The 17,187-nt window shown below is 31.8% G+C and overlaps 1 protein-coding gene across 1 annotated transcript; it reads left to right on the top strand.

Annotated features, from left to right (window-relative positions):
* Positions 1 to 119: 119 nt before the first annotated feature.
* Positions 120 to 10,318, top strand: LOC125069145 (large subunit GTPase 1 homolog). Its single transcript, XM_047678537.1, has 10 exons — positions 120 to 327; positions 514 to 737; positions 817 to 1,038; positions 1,321 to 1,441; positions 2,107 to 2,697; positions 3,399 to 3,551; positions 4,048 to 4,186; positions 4,449 to 4,648; positions 7,246 to 7,334; positions 10,089 to 10,318. The coding sequence occupies exons 1-10, from the start codon at positions 232 to 234 to the stop codon at positions 10,213 to 10,215; spliced, it is 1,962 nt and encodes a 653-aa protein (XP_047534493.1). The 5' UTR covers positions 120 to 231; the 3' UTR covers positions 10,216 to 10,318.
* The last annotated feature ends 6,869 nt before the right edge of the window (positions 10,319 to 17,187 follow it).

Genomic DNA, 17,187 nt, shown 5'->3' with positions numbered 1-17,187 from the left:
ACATCAATTGCGATGGAGATGAGGTACAGAGGTATGCAAATGTATCGATTTACGAACCAATATTAAACGAATGTTAAGCTGTCAGTGTCAAGGAACTAGACAGTTGACAATCTTGACATACCAATAACCAGACAGGCAGACTTTTCAGACATTAGTCAAAACCACGTTTATTTTTAACATTAAAAGTTTTTTAAAAGTTATTGTTGCTTTTTCTCTTTGCTAATTACTACAATGGGAAAGAAAAATAAAGAATCACTTGGTCGTGCTCTTATTAAAGACAGATTTGCTAAAAATCGACACCGCCGACATGTAGAAGACAATACTATGGTAAAATAATATTATTTATAATTATGCAAAACAAGTTTTCTCATATTTTTATGTATATCAAAACCGTATATCAAACTGGATAAAATATGTTACAAAATATTTTATTAGTTAATTAATTCCTCTTCATTTACTTTTTATTTTTTTTGTTATTTATGAAAATTGACATTTTCCCTTATTTTAAAACAGCTTCACACGACAGAGGTTCAGGATGGATATGATTGGGGCCGTCTTAATTTACAATCTGTCACAGCCGAATCTTCACTCCAAGAGTTCTTGTCAACCGCAGAGCTAGCTAACAGAGAATTTATTGCTGAAAAAATGAATGTTAAATATGTTAAATCTGCCCCCTGTGAAGTTGAACTAGCTACCTCACAACCAGACTTTGATGAACCACTCACAGTTCCCAGAAGGTAAACCCATATAAAAAAATCTAATAAGAAAAAAAAAAACAGCTTAAGATTAAGTTAACTATATCTATATTTTTTTCAGACCTCAATGGAAACCAGGTATTACAGCAGAGGAACAGTTAACAAAAGAAAGGGATGAATTTCTTGATTGGAGACGCCATTTAAATGAACTGCAAACTAAACTGGGTGCAGCGGTAACACCATATGAAAGAAATTTAGAACTTTGGAAGCAATTGTGGAGAACTTTGGAAAAGTCTGACATAGTTCTAATACTATTGGATGCAAGGAATCCACTTTTGTTCAGGTTAAATTTAATAATTATATAACTGTTAACAAAGAAATTTAACATCCTTAGTTAAAAATGAGAATTTACAATGTTAGTTATGCTCCCTTTGTCTATATATTGACTGAAACAAAAACTAAAGAAAGAATGTAAAGAAAAGTATTGAGATTTGATATTGGAATAAAGTGGAATGTGTTTTTTTTTCAACCCAGAAAATGTTGTAAAAAGCTCTCCAACATAGAACTCCAACGTAGTTGTAACCCTTCATTTTTATAATATGTCACATTCCAACTATTATTGCAGATGTACAGATTTGGAAAAATATGCAAGTGAACAAAAATGCAAGATTTTTTTGTTATTGAATAAAGCTGATTTAACCACAGAGTATGGCAGGAAATGTTGGGCGGAATATTTTGCTAAAGAGGTAATTGTTTTATATTTTTTACATAAAAGTGTATTAGTACTTCACTAATGCACCTGGGGAACTGTAGTTACACTGGATCACTCACCCTGCAAACTGGAACACAACAATATTAAGTTTTGCTGTTTGGCAGCAGAATATATGATGAGTGGTTGATAATTGGCTATTTGACTGATTTTTAAAATCCATTTTATATTATTTAGTAAAGGTTAAAGAACCCAGTAAAAGTTGTTTTTTTTTTAATTCTAGTACATATTTGTTGAAAATTTTCAAATGAAAAATTCCATATTTAAATAGCGCGCGAAAACGTTACTTTGACAATATGGCGATGCAATAGAGTCGATGACGTTACTTGCCTGTATTGTAATCTGTGGCACATATAATCAACATACAGTAGGAAAACGAGGTTAACAAGCAAGTGACGTCATCATAAATCCGACCAATCAGGAGTGTTTTGTGTCACATGACAAACATTTAAAGAAATGCATTTTTATTTATGGATTTTTAAAAAAAAAAATTTATTTTCATCCTTTGTTAATAAATAACTATTTTTAAAATCATAATATATACTGTCAAATAGCCTATTATTTAGTAAATTTATTTATATTGATCAGAAATTATATGTTTTTTAGCAAAGTTTTCATTCTATTTTTAAATATATTTTTTAGAACATTTCAATTATTTTCTTCTCTGCTGCAAAAAGTACAAAGGAAAGGAAAATATCCGAAGAGAGTAATGCAGCTAAAGGAGTTGAGGATGATGAAGAATCAAGTTCAGAGTCTGTAGACTCTGAAGAGGAGGGTGACAATCATAATGCTTTAAATGATACACAGGATGACATTGAAATGTTTAAAAAGCAATTAGGAGATCTTGGTCAAGCAGTTAATAACACAGCCCATAGAATAGATGCAATTCAAATAGCTTTAGATAAGGTACTAGAAAATCTAAGAACTGATAAGCCTATAGAACCTTTTCAAAGTATAAAATTAACACTCAATAATGAAACACCAGCACAACCAACAGAACAATCGGAAAAAACAGATTGCAATACTGTTTCAGAAGATTCTGATAAAGTAAATGAAAATATTGACCAAGTTACGAATTCACATGAAATTTTTGATCGTGATAGATTGATACAAGTTCTTAAAGAACAGAAGATTGGTCAATTGAAGAATCCACCAAGATTGACTGTTGGAATGATTGGTTACCCCAATGTAGGAAAATCAAGCTCTGTCAATGTTTTGATGCAAACTAAAAAGGTATTTAAAACTAATAATTACATTCAAAGTAACATCCTATAAATTACAAACTGTTTGTCAAAGTACTCTTTAACTTCTCCTCCACTTTCTCCACTATACTCCAACTTGTTTGGGTTCAAGACCTTCTACCAGTTCTTCTCGGCTTAATTTATTTCCTTTTCCCAACAATAGATAAATTTTATTTTTTCTATTAATAAGATGAGTGTATTGCTTCTACGTAAATGCTTTTTTTTCTATCAAATAAAAAAGTAAGTAGAGTAATAAGTAGTAAGTAAGCAAATAGCCAAATGTGTTACTTGATAGTAAAAAAATATTAGAATTAATTCTCTAGAACTAAATTAATTATATATTATTATAAAAGTCTACTTAAATAAATGGTTACTTAGAGTCACCATACTATATAATATATATTAAAATCTCATATATATATTATATATTTAAGGATACATTATAAAAATATAAATTACTCATGATGATATGTGATTACCTTTGACATTGATGCTCTAAAAAATATCGACATTTCCTAACATTGCAAATGCTCCACCAACTTTGTGAAGTAAGATGTGTCCCTTGTGTCTTAAGGTACTGACTGACTTGCTCATCTTCAGAACTAGAACACATCGATACTAAGTAGTTCTGTTTGGTTAGAATCGTGATTTGATTTGAATTAATTGAGCTTCGTCCATTTTTGTTATTAATAGGTTAGTGTCAGCTCAATGCCGGGTCACACGAGACACATTCAGTCTCTGATTTTGGATGATGATTTAGAACTGTTGGACTGCCCTGGACTAGTGTTACCGGCATATGCTGTAGCACCAGATCTCTTGCTAACGGCTGTGCTGCCCATTGACCAGGTAAGTCCTATTGACCTCTGCATTTCTATAGTCTGATATACAAATTCGAGTATTTATAAAAATTTTAGTGCAAAAAATGCGAATCGCTTGTAATAAAACAATACATTATTAATTATATTACCTTTTTTGGTTCAGTAATTTTTTACTTTCATGAGAAGTTTTGGAGCTGATTCCACCACTCTACTCCAATGTGGGTTAGTAAATGCACATGTGTTAGAAATTCATTGAAATTTGAGAAATGTAGGTTTCATCACGATTTTCTTCCTTCACCATCGAGCATGAGATGAATTACAAATACAAATTAGGCACATGAAAATTCAGTGCTGCTTGCCTGGACTTGAACCCGTAATTGTCGGTTAAGATGTACGCGTTCTAACCACTGGGCCATCTCGTCTATTCATTTTCTATATTTGGTGTAAACTATGAAGTAGTTGTAGTTGAACGCTATATTATTGGTGAGGTTTTCAAACAAGATATGTTTCCATATTTGTTTTAGATGCAATCTCACGATGCAGCAATGGCTCGTCTGTGCCAGCTTGTGAGTCGGCACACATTCCAGCACAAGTATGGACTACTTCTACCAGAGTATGAAGGCAGTGAACTTGAGTACAGAAAAATATTGACTGCACATGCTTGTAAGTTTTTTTTAAGTATTTAAATAAACCAACACATCATTATATTACATTGCACAGAATAGTTTATCCTTAAGTGATTTATGGCAGTGACAAATTAAGTATTTTTTTTAAAAACAAGTTTTTTTGAGCATAATTGACGTAGTCCATTATTTATCTAGTGTCCAAATACATTGTCATTTTTTTATAATGTAGGAAGTAAGCTTAGTAAAAGACGATACTAATACCATACCTTACATTCTAATACGATTATATATTTTTTCAGTTAATAGAGGCTTCATGACAGCAGCTGGTCAGCCAGACCAGTCGAGATCAGCTCGACTTTTCCTGAAAGACGCAGCCAGTGGACGTTTACACTGGGAAGAATTACCTCCTGGATACGAACCAGCTCCTGTGGATGATCTGATTGAAGAGAAGAAAAATGAGACCAGGAAACCAACGCCCAGGGAGGCTAGAGCTGTTGAGGTGAGCTTGTGGTGTAATAGATTAAAGTTAACAATTTTTTATCCTCGATTTCTCTTCGCCTTTAACATTAGTATATATTTATATTATATATAAAATGTACTAACTTTATATATATATATAGGTAGAGATAAAAAAAGTTGGATTTATTATTACACAGAAATAAAACTTTGAGGCGTGAATTTTAATTCTTCTACATAAGCCCTCTTTAGTTTCCTTTATTTAACTTTATTCGTCCCTTTGAGTTTATCCAAAACATATTTTATCAGATGAATCCGTTACGTATCATGTTTAAATCGGGAACGCATTTACTATGCTTAGTAGTTCTATGCGTGCTCCAATGAAAATGCCTCCCTGATCATTAACCTAACCTCCATAGTTAGGCTTTTTTCCAATATTGTTACATTATCTTCATCTTTCTCCCGATAGTTCTCATAGTTTGTCACTTGTATTATCTGGCTTAAGACACAACTGGGGTTCGTCAGTGAGGAATTATCAACGTATCATTATCACAATTTTTCAATATACGTGAGATAATCGGACCGAGCTCTTTGATGACTTGTGGCAAATATGTCCCCATTCTCTAGTCTTTTCTGACTGTCCAAATACGATTTCTGGGAACTACAAAAACTTTCCTTCCCATTGCAAATTTGCCCGTGATTGTCATATACTCCAGTGCGTTGCAGTTATATTTGGCAATTCGCAATGTCAATCCAATTCATTGTTAGCGTACAACGATTTATGATTTAAAGTTAATTTTGCCAAAATTGGTCATTGCTGAGATCCGATATCATCACGAAAACCAGCGAACTTATTTCCGCTTCGTATTAATAAGATTTCAACAGTGAAAAATTAATTCAAAGTATTAAATAAAATACACTCACAATCCGACATTTTTCAAATGATGTGAAGTAATATTTTCCAGTACGTAAATTCATATGATTTCCATAATCCTTTATAACTTTAGGTGTATCCTGTCACTATATATATATATACAGGTAATCCCCCTATTTGGCGAATCTAAAAAAGTTTTCGCTCTCGTAAATCTGCAGTTATGTGTTGTAGAGCGTTATGCTACTTTGGGTTATTTAGACAAATCTATAATATGAGAAAAAATAAGTGTTTTTTTGGTCTGTATAATGTGGTAACGTAGAAGAAATCGACATGTTTATTTGGACTAATTAGGTATAAAATCTTGACCATATCGCCGGTTGAAATTCTTGGCAGACATCACGGTTTCAGTTTTGTACGCTTTTGTGTTTATAATCCGTTTCATTCGGGATGATTAAGATATAAACGTTGGAGAACCACTGAATAAAATCTGAGACATAACAGTGAAACCACAATTAAACAGACTTTAGCTTTTAGTATATATTTGGATATGTATATGACCGACCCAGTATAAAAGTGTGTTACAAATAATGGACTATATATTTATCAAAGGAACGGACAAAATGTCTGTATTTAACTGTGTCTGTGTTAAAGTTTAACAATAAAAAATATCATATGTCCATATAGAACTTTTTGTGCTTCTTTTTCAACAGCATATGTCTCATTTTTGGGCTCTTCTGTTAACGAGAATTCTTGGACTAGCTTGCTTGGTACACTTTGTGTTGTTGGATATATTTATTGCCGAACTTTGCGGACTCCTGTACGATATTTCCCTACTCAACCTTTAATATTGTAAACAATCTTTGGACGTAATGTGCAGAAATGTACCAACCCACGACACTAATAAAAGTTGTGTAGATTTATATGCGAAATGCAGATTTTTTAATTTGATGTTATAAAATTATTTATTTAATATGATCTGCACATAATAGTTATATATACGTGTAGATCCGGCCATGCGTTGCTATGGTTACGATAAACTTTGAATTATATTGTTGATAATTTTATTTAAAAACCTCAGAAAGGCGCTGATTATAATGATACGAATTTCGTGTTATATTTTCGGAGGTTTTAGCGTGATACGCATTAAAAACAGCGAGCTTTTTAAAGATATATAGCTGAAGTAACATAACAGGGTTACTATGACTATAAAAGTGGTTTTTCCCTTACAAATGTTATCAAGTTTTATTGGGGCCTCTGAGGGTCCCAATTATGAAAAAATTGTTGTCACCCACCGCCTCGCTTATCTTCAGTGGTTGGTCGTCCGGTGTCAGACATAAAAATCTTTCCTTGGAGTTCAAAATTGTTCCATATCAAGTTTCATCAAATTCAGTTCAGTGGCTTAGCCGTGAAAGACAGACAGTTACGTTCTCATTTATAAAATTAGAATAGATGAAATTTCAATGCTGTACTTGCCCAGTTATCGTCCAGTTTTTCAGATGTTTGTGTAACATTCACTGTGTCGTCGAATCTGTCGTCGTCTATTGCTCTGCTGTTAAAACATTTTGGAAATAAATCACGTGATTGAGGTTTTTAGCACAAGATTTTATTAAAAAAAGTGCTCATCAACACCCACTTTAAACATTACATCAAACAATTTTATTACGTAGTTTATCAAAGGCATTATTTTATTTAAAGATGTAGAACAACCTTGGTTTATTTCAACAGAGTAATGAGGGATCTGTTTTAAAGTGTTATGTTTTTTTTAGGGTTGGATGAATAAGTCCAAGGAAATCGACAATACGTTTTTCGCTATGCAGAAGGGCGGCGCTCACGTCAAAGGAAAACCAATTTTGGGGTACGTATTGTACAAGTATTTGAAAAAATGAAATTCGTAATATTTTTTTTATGCAACACATTTCGGTTTTATACTTTTAAGGGAGTTTAAATTTTCTGTAACAAACATTTATGAGAAAAAAAAGGTGGTATATGCTCGCGAAAACTTTTACTTCGTCGGGATGTATAAAAATAGTTTTTAATTGCATGAAAATAAACAATAACAAAAAAAAATCATCATTATTATTGTAATATCTATATAAATATAAATTCTCACCGCTGCTTTAACACTTACTCAAAAATTCAAATTTGTAATAAAATAGACATTGTAAAATAAAATAAAGCGTCACGTCTAGTTTGAGTGACTTGACACTTCAATGACGGCTTAGCGAGCGATTTAATCATCTAGTTTTCATGACTCAATAATTCACTTTCATATTTTTTATAATTTTTACATTACATTAGCAGCCTGTAAATTTCCCCCTGCTGGGCTAAGGTTCGGAGTATATTCCACCACGCTGTTCCAATGCGGGTTAGTGGAAATCACATGTGGCAGATTTTTTTTAAATTAGACACATGCAGGTTTCCTCACGATGTTTTCTTTCACCGCCGAGCACGAGATGAATTATAAACACAAATTAAGCACATGAAATTCAGTGGTTCTTGCCTGGGTTTGAACCCGAAATCATCGGTTAAGATGCACTTGTTCTAACCACTGGGCCACCTCGGGACCAAAATGACCGGATGCACCCAAAGAAATATCACTGCAAAAAATTAAAGCGTAAGTGTGATCTCAATGTTGCATACAGAATAGAGAATAGTTTCATTCTTCGGGTCGTGTTTCTCGGGGGCCTTGATTCTAATTAACGTAATGATTGGAATGCCTAGAGCATTTCCAATTAACATAATCAGGGCGGGATCTACTATATGGCTTTTTGGGCTTTTGCCCAGAGCCCCGTGGATTCAAGGGGGCCCCTGCTAAATCACTCAAAGTCAAAAATGAACAATAATGAGAAATAATCCATAACTTTATTAAATTAAATAAATCGTATGGTTAGCAGCCCTGCGAATCTTGTAATTTATCAAACTCATTCAATTAATTTAATTCAAGTCTACGTTCAGATATGTCTTAGGTGGGCCCCTAAGAAGTATTAGCCCAGGGCCCCCTAAACTTACGGTCCGGCCCTAGGTATAATACAACTGATTCCTCCGTAAGAGATTTATATTATAATCCCGCGGACGTAGACGTTGTGCTACAATAATTTACACGCACTGGAATGTGTGTATATTTAACGTTTCCGTTAATTTTCTGGTTTGTCCGGTACGCTTAATTGTTCATGTCAGTTTACCGTCGAATGTACTAACTGGCTTTCTTTTGATACTTACAAGATTCTGGTTCTTGGTAGTTGAATATGATGTTTTTTTTATGAGACGAATAAATTAACCATTAGCCTATTCCAATCGAAGTAGGAATATATATAAACAGACAATCATTTGAATCGCTAATAGCTCAGCTATATTGGGCACGATTAAGTTTTTTAATATATATCTTTATTTATACAACACTATTAAACTTAACTACTAATATCCACTTTAATTTCATTTCCGAAGTTTCGATAAAAGTATCGTCGACGTTCAAAACGGCATTTTCTCGCAAATCCATAACGTTTGCATTTATACTGTTTTTTTTTTGGAGCGCCAAAGATTTATAGTATACCTAAGTAGAGTAAGAAAATCTTAACCATTTCCTTTAAAACCTCTTTCGAGTAGCTGAAGGGTTTCGCTCCTTCCTGTATATTTTTAACTGATTTTGAAAAATATTAAACGCGGAGGAAGTTGGATTGGCTCCACACCCGTCATCAACTATAGATTCTGACCATGGATCGGTGATACTTCCTCGAGCATGGGATATGCAATTTGCTTTTATTGCTTCACTGTCATGTTGCCAGCTGCGAAAAAAAAAACGAAAATTTTAGTGGGAAGCCTACGTCGGGTTAATTTTTTAATAATCTGTCTTGGACCCATGTCTTTACATACCGTTTTAAACTAAGTGCAATTCAAAAGCGTTACCTTTAGTAATGACCATAATATTATCACCTATTTAAGTACGTCATTTATATCAGAAGGGAAACTGGTGATTATTTTATGGCAAGAATTGCTTCAATCTATTGGAGAAAAATAAAAAATACAAAACCTTTCTATATAGTATATATTATAATAACCTACATCTATCCATACAATTTTCACATACAAACATAAGACGGTGCACACATTATTGCGTCCGTATTTACTTTAAGAGCAATTTTCATGCTCGTTAACTCCCGGACTACTCGTAAAGCAGTTAAATTTTATGAATTAACGCTTGGCCTCGGTCCAGGGTGACTATTTCGTCTCCGGGAAGTTTATTTAGGTTTCCCTTAACTAAAATTGATAATTTTCGGACGAGATCTCTTTCATCTCAGTTGTGGAAATGTTTTGGTGAATCACACTCGCTGTTTTGCAACTGTTGAATTTTTTTATGATTTAACATTTGTAACTATTGAAGTCAAATCTATTGATTGTTAATTAATAATTTCAATGAATTCTAGTTATAATTAAACAATGATATGCTGCTCGCTTAAGTATTTTTATATGAACTCTTTTGAGACAATGTACACAGAAAATAAAAACAAAAAACAAAACAACTTAATTTTATTATTTTAACGGACATTATATAAGAGAAACTAATTTAATTATAATACAAAAATATATTCAATTTTTCACATTTTCTTTTTAGAGTCACAGCGCCATCAGACGTTCAGAAGCCGATCGTTGGAAAACCCTGGAAACACGAAAAGAAACACGCAAATAAAAATAAAAGAGAAAAGTTGAGAAGAGTCTACGCTCATTTAGACGAACATTAAATACCACAGATTGAAAATTATAAAATACAGATAACAAATGTGTAGAATTAATTTATAAATGTGAGAAACAAATGTCGATATTTAATAAAACTTTGTTACATTCAAATCGTATTTAATTTATTTTATACTGAAGTTGTTTTAAAGATGAGAAATATCAACAGCTGTTTATAATGAAAGTTTTTTTTGTAAATACTCAAAATTTTACGAGGTGTAGAAAAACGGAAGCACATTTTGTGTCTATCGTTTCCTAAAAAAATATCGAGTTAGTATTGAATAAATACGTCATTCTTCTATCCGTTCCGATGTTAGCATTTTGTAATGAATCAGGACGCCAATTCTACTAACAAATTGTTACTTTATCGCAATCAAATCAAATCCGAATCGTTGCGGTCGCTTTCTAGAGCCTATTCCAAATGAAGTAGGAAAAAAGATAAACAAACCTTAGATTTACGTATTTCATGCGATTTGCTAATAACTGAGCTATATTGTGCACTACGAGTATGTAAGAGTTTATGGTTAATATATGTTTATTTATAATACAACACTATTACACTGAACTACTTATTTCCACTCTAATTTTACTTCCAAAATTCCGATAACAGTTTCGTCGACGTTTAAAACGCAAATCCATAGTGAATATCATAGATTAATTAAGCTTTCAGCCAATGATATCGCGTCAATTCGCTGTTAAATGTTGTTTATTTGGCTTTCCTCCTGTTATGGCTGGAATAGAGTATACTAACACAACTGTCATTTTGCGGTTCGGTCGAAGTTGTATCGGAATATAATCTGGATCGTATCTTTATATATATAAATAAGTGAAAGGAATTGGCCCTCAGGTAAGATTAAGCTGAGGTTTATTTTTGGGAGGAATATTCAAAGTTGAATCGGAATAGAATCGGGAACGTATCATAATCTCAACGATTATGATTTTCAAAGTTAGAAGAATGGGAATCATTATTTTTCTAAAGATTATATTTAAAAGAGACTAAACTTTTGTGCAGTATTTCTTTTGTTTGAGTAACTGATACTTGGTTTTGGTAGCTCAAGTCTCACTTCAGTAAAATGTTTTTTGTTATATGAATGCAATTTTAACTGCATAAGCAAGAACTAGCGTGTGTACGGGACTTTAGGAAATACGTTTTAAGTCTCCAGACATATTGTACTGTGCTATTTTGACATATTGAGTGTCACAGATACTGAATTAAATTCATTAATAAAATGTAACGGTAAGGATCAAAATAAATAAATATATATGGATCAATGAAATGTCTACTTTATGTGGAAAGCAAACATCGTAATTTAGTTGGAAGTGGTGCTTATAAAACAAACAAAGAATTTAAACGCAATAAATTTATGTCCGACGATAAATAATGGCGTTGACGTCATTTATATGACATGAATCTCTGGGTGTTTTACCTACGTGAAAATGGGTGGGCGTGGGAAAAAGAATACTTTAAAAGCAATGAAATTCAATGAAGAAAAAATTAACGCTAATTATAACTTTTAATAATTTTTCAACATCATTTGGATGTTCAATTTTTTCATTTAAATTTTTACACGACTGCTTAAAAAAAGTAGTGTAATGTTTTCGAGACTTAAAACGTATGTATGTTTCTTTATTCCATCATAACTTTAAATTGTTTGTTTTGTTGTATGGAATATCGTAAGAATTCTTAAATCACAGATACTGGCGTTATTAAAAAAACAATATGGCATTTTTTTTTATTTCCAAACACTTTTGTTATGTTTTTTTCTTGGAAAAGCAAAGGCACATTGTCTCGTCTTTAATACTCTTTTTTTTAATTCCAGTAAAATGTGTATTATTTAGCCAAGTTTTCCATAACTGTAAATTATTTTATTGTAGGGTTATTGTTAGCTAAACGTCACCTTAGCCCAAATTGTGGTATCTGACATACGAGTTGCGAACGTGAAATCTAGCACTTGTCTTAAATTAGCGGGCGTTGTAAATCAGAAGATTCGGGCCAACATTACGCCATAGGATTCCGCGAATATTTCAACAGCTACGCACAGAAAATGTTTATATTATGAATGGCGGGCTCAGGGTTAACCTTATTAAAATACTTAAATCTGTTCGATTTTAGTGATTGCAATTTTCACACCAATAGATTATTACAAACATAGGTTAAAAATGTTTGTAAGATTCATTTCTATGGAATTCAATATGATATTGAAATTAAAATAACATCGTGTTTAATACATCTTAAATGAAGAGATTTCTTATTTGCTAAATAAACAACAATTTTGTTTATCTTTCACTACCATAACCCTTTCATATGGGTGAAACTATTTTTTTTAAGCTATGTTTATTGTGTAGGTATTCATGATATATATACATTCCCTGCTATTTATATAATAAATAAAATAAAAAAAAAATATTTTTTATGTAATCATTAAAATATTTGAATTATTAATATTTAAGATTACTAAACTTGGTAATGTGCCATATCCCATTAGTGCGCCATGTCGCGAGCAAACTGCCACGCGATAAAGTTTTCTATGTCGTTTTTAGCGCCGCGTCTTGTCACGTATCTAAAACGCGCATAAAAATCGCGCGCGGTGCAGATCCGCGTGCAACCTGTCGTGCCGTAGGTGGGTTATGGCTCTGAGACATTGAAAAATTGTATAACAAAAATCAAACTAAAATACAATTCGACACTTTGTTTTACGATTTGGATTTTTTAAAATAAAACAATTTATAATCAATACAATAGACAATGATATTCCACGCACAGACCAAAATGATTTTTTTTATAAATAACTTGAAGTGTACCTAATTCATTACATTAACCAATAAGTTTAACTTATACAAATATAGTTTTTTCAGCGGTGCTTCTGACGAAGGACATCTTGCAGAAAGCTCTGATAAAGGAGACCTTTTCACTTTGCTGTTGACATTCTATAACAATCAGCAGCAAAGCGGAAAAAGACAAATTTATCGAGAACTTCTTTTCTTCCGCTGCTTTCAGTTTGTTCTTCTCATGCAGAATCCCTCGAGTCTTGCACTATTAAAAATATTTTCAAGCTGTAATAAACATAATTACACTTTTATGAGATAAAATTCATCCAGCAAACGATTGAAGTTTATAAAATACGTATCTTGAGATAATAAAATCGTCGAATGACAAAGAAAACAATTGTAGCATAATTATAAATAATTAAATAAGGCAAACAATAAAATAATAAGAGTATAATCTATCTATTTAAGCACTAATTTTGTTTAAATGGAAGGCAATAACTGATAACTTTAATGTTAGGTACATTAGATTTGGTTAAGGTTTAAGGTTGGTACTAACAACGGTCATTATTATTCTGATTTAGATTATGAAATGTCTAAATCTAAACAGTAGGTTTTTAGAACGAATAATATTCTGCCGCACTCGCCCTCTATACAGAAATATTTATACACAGTATTTTTGAAAGAATTCAATTTTGTTATTTTTAATGCGTCACACATCATCAAATGTTTTGTAAAATTAGATACTTCTAATGATCATAATGTTTTAAGTTTATTTGGAATCAAATTCACACCTAAAATTATTTACAAATTTAAAAACACTCTTGGGTCGTCCGTTAAATTTCGCGTTTATTCGAAAGATTTTTAGGAATTTCGAAACCTATGACAGGTTTTGTTTTGATTTCATTGTAAACTGGCGACATCTTTTTGGACGTTTTTCATTTGTTTTTTTTTTTTTTTATATACCTACCGCCATTGCGGCGCTCTCTACCCGACCAGTAACTTTTTTCCGCTCTCTAAAATTAATTATTTGTTAAATCGTAACAATTTATTAAATTGCAATCAAGAATCCTTTTTATTTTTCTACACATCAACAGCTGGAGCTTTAAAATAAGACCTTACGTGCAACTATCGTGTCATAATCACTGGGACAAAAATCCGCTTACGCTATTAATATATATATAACATTTGTGATAATCTTGTATTACCTACATCTAACAGACTAATAATAGTTAGGTATTCTCAAAATAGTAAGTATGCGTACAGTAGTCGACTGTAGTCATCCTCGTAATATAGTGCTAAGTTAAAATCATAATTAAATATTCTAATATTTTTTGGACGATCTAAAGAATCATTAATGAGAATATATTTACTTCTAAAATTACAGAATATAGTACATACGTACTAGCTAATTGTTTACCGCGGTTCTTAGGTCTTTTAGTTGAGTCTTGGCAAAGGATGTCAGTTATTTTAAACTCTGCTTGGTACCTATATCTTTGCATAGAAATAACATAAACAAAATTTGTGTTTATACAAATATAACGTCCAACTTCCAAAGCTGAATGTTGAAACACTTGAGTCTTGAATGTCATTTCTATTTAAATATGATTTAATTTTATATCATACCAAATTAATTAACGTACGATGTGTTTAACCGGATATCTAATAATTAGCTCCTCTATCTCTTATGTACGTAGATTTAAATATACGTGTCTATGAAAAACACTAATGAATTCAGTATGTACTCGTATTATTTTAAACAATATTAGATGTATCTACACGATTAAGATTTACCGAGGACGATGATTTTTTAAATTTGGAATAAAAATATATACATTTTTTTACAACACGTATTTTGTCGAGCAAATAGGGAACCGGATCGTAAGTGGTCACCCATAACCATTAACGCCGCGACAAATATTAACCATTTCTTACATCAGTTATGCGTTATCAACCGTGGGTACTAAGATGTTATGTCCCTTGTACCTGTAGTTACATATTATTTAACACAACATTACTAAATATTGCTGTTCGGTAATAAAATACGAGTATATATTTAGTGGGTAGTACCCACCAAGCTTTTAGAAAACCCTAACACCAACTAAATAATTGGAATTTAACCAAAGAGTAATATTTTAATTTCTCACAGGAAAACTTGGGCACATAACTTTCTCATTGGTAAGAACTGTTCAGGGTTTTATACACTGCAGCAAATTGTAGCGGATTTAAACGGCTACGTGATGTGTTTGTTTGAAACCGAATGTATAATAAGTATTCTTGAGGAAGTACAAATCTTTACCTTTCGAGGTTTTAGACGTAGAATGAACTGATAGATAGTTCTTGGCAAACGCTCAAGTCGAGAAATCAAACTCGGGAAACAAATATGCGTATGAACACATTATCCATTGTTGTGGGAGGAAGTATTCTTGGAAATAGTTGATTGATAAATAATAATTCTGAAATACTGAATGCCGATTGAAAGTGATGAATGATGTGGGGACTCAGTTGCCGGTTTCTACTCGGATAATGTTTTTTTTTAACATAAATTCGTTTACTTTACAATTTTTAAACACCAAGTCGACTAAAATTACTTTGTATAACAAAAAATACGACAGATTATTCGTTATCTTTTTAATTTTTCATCTTCTAATGGCTATATTTTTTCAATTGTCAGTTGTCGGTATAGTCGTAATAGTCCTTTATGCGTATGTAGGTAGGCAAAATATAAATAGTACGAAATGCAAGTATACTAAAACAAAGCTATCAAGCTTTATTCGAATCATACCTTTTCTAAGTTATCAATCAATTTAAAACTGTAACATTACAGAGAAATGGGCTTTTATAAGCCCAATCGAATATAGAATATTTAGCTTTTTTAAAACTGTTCCACTATTTATTTCTGTTAAATAAATGCATGATCTGTGATATCAACTTTATTTGTATAAGAATTATTAACAGTAAGGCCTTACATACAAATAATAATAATTATGATTTAATCTTTTAAGTACTTAACTAAAGTCAAAAATTAATTAATAAACGCAATGATTTTCTTTAGGATTATCTTAGAATTTATAATACGATATAGATATATAAGCGAATGGGATCTATGTATTCGTCTATTTATATTTAATGTCAAATACAGTTAGATGGGGGATTTTCGGGAAGAAAGAGACCCAAACAACAGATTAAATTAACAGCCACAGCAAATAAAACCGAATACATAAAACCACCATCTATCGCTGTCCCCTCACGATTGACAGTCTACTCTGGGAACTGAATTTCAGTGAAATGATCAGTGATTTGACGTCGAAATAAAGCTCTCAAGGGTCCTGCGTTAAATAAATATAAGTATATATATATTTATTAATATTTACGTGATATAAAACTCTGTTTACGTTTGCAAAAGACATATAGAAATAATGTTTAAATCTCAAAGCAGGTTTTGTGCAAAAAATATGCGTGTTCCTACATTTGGTTTTTATTTCGAGTTTGTTAAAATATGTATCGTTTAACAAACAGCGAAACGAGCAGTTTATCAGGTCATAAAGTTAAAAGAATTCGCATTGAGTTTTATAGAACAAAGAAAGATGTTTTATCACCGGTATTTATTAAAACAGACAACTTAATGAGCTGCCGAAAAAATAATACAGTAATGTTGTCATCGCGAAGTTTATTTGGTTGTGAGGAAGAATCACGTCGACTTTCACGAGTTTCACGACTAATTTAATTCGATTAATGTTTACGATTTGTCTCCAGGAAATTCGAGACAGAGGCGTAGTAAGTCGACCTCTTTCTGACGACTTAGGGTGATTTTATTTTCGTTTAGGTGGGGCCGGCCTTATTTAAAAACTGTACATTTATTGTAACGAATGACAAACTTAATATACTCGAAATTAAATTTCAACGACAGCGTCTTGGTGAAATTGAATCGAATTAACACTTGCTGACCGTCAGTAAATGAAACTCGACATATTTTTTAAGATTTGGTCTGTTGCCGAATAGGTATTTAAATAATATATTTTGACTTTTAACTTTAGTTCTAATCTTTTTTTTTTTATTCAGCGTTCGGGAAAATGTATAAAATAGTAACAAATATATAATGTAATAATTTCAATTAGTTTAATTTGTATTATATGCTTTTTTATTGTTATATTGGGTCTATAAAGACATGATCCTTTAGTGTATCGTTTAGTGTACCATGCTTTTGTTAGCAG

Source organism: Vanessa atalanta, chromosome 15 (genome assembly GCF_905147765.1).
Source record: "Vanessa atalanta chromosome 15, ilVanAtal1.2, whole genome shotgun sequence".
NCBI classification, from domain to species: Eukaryota; Metazoa; Arthropoda; class Insecta; order Lepidoptera; family Nymphalidae; genus Vanessa; species Vanessa atalanta.
This window is presented reverse-complemented; position numbering and strand designations above follow the sequence as displayed.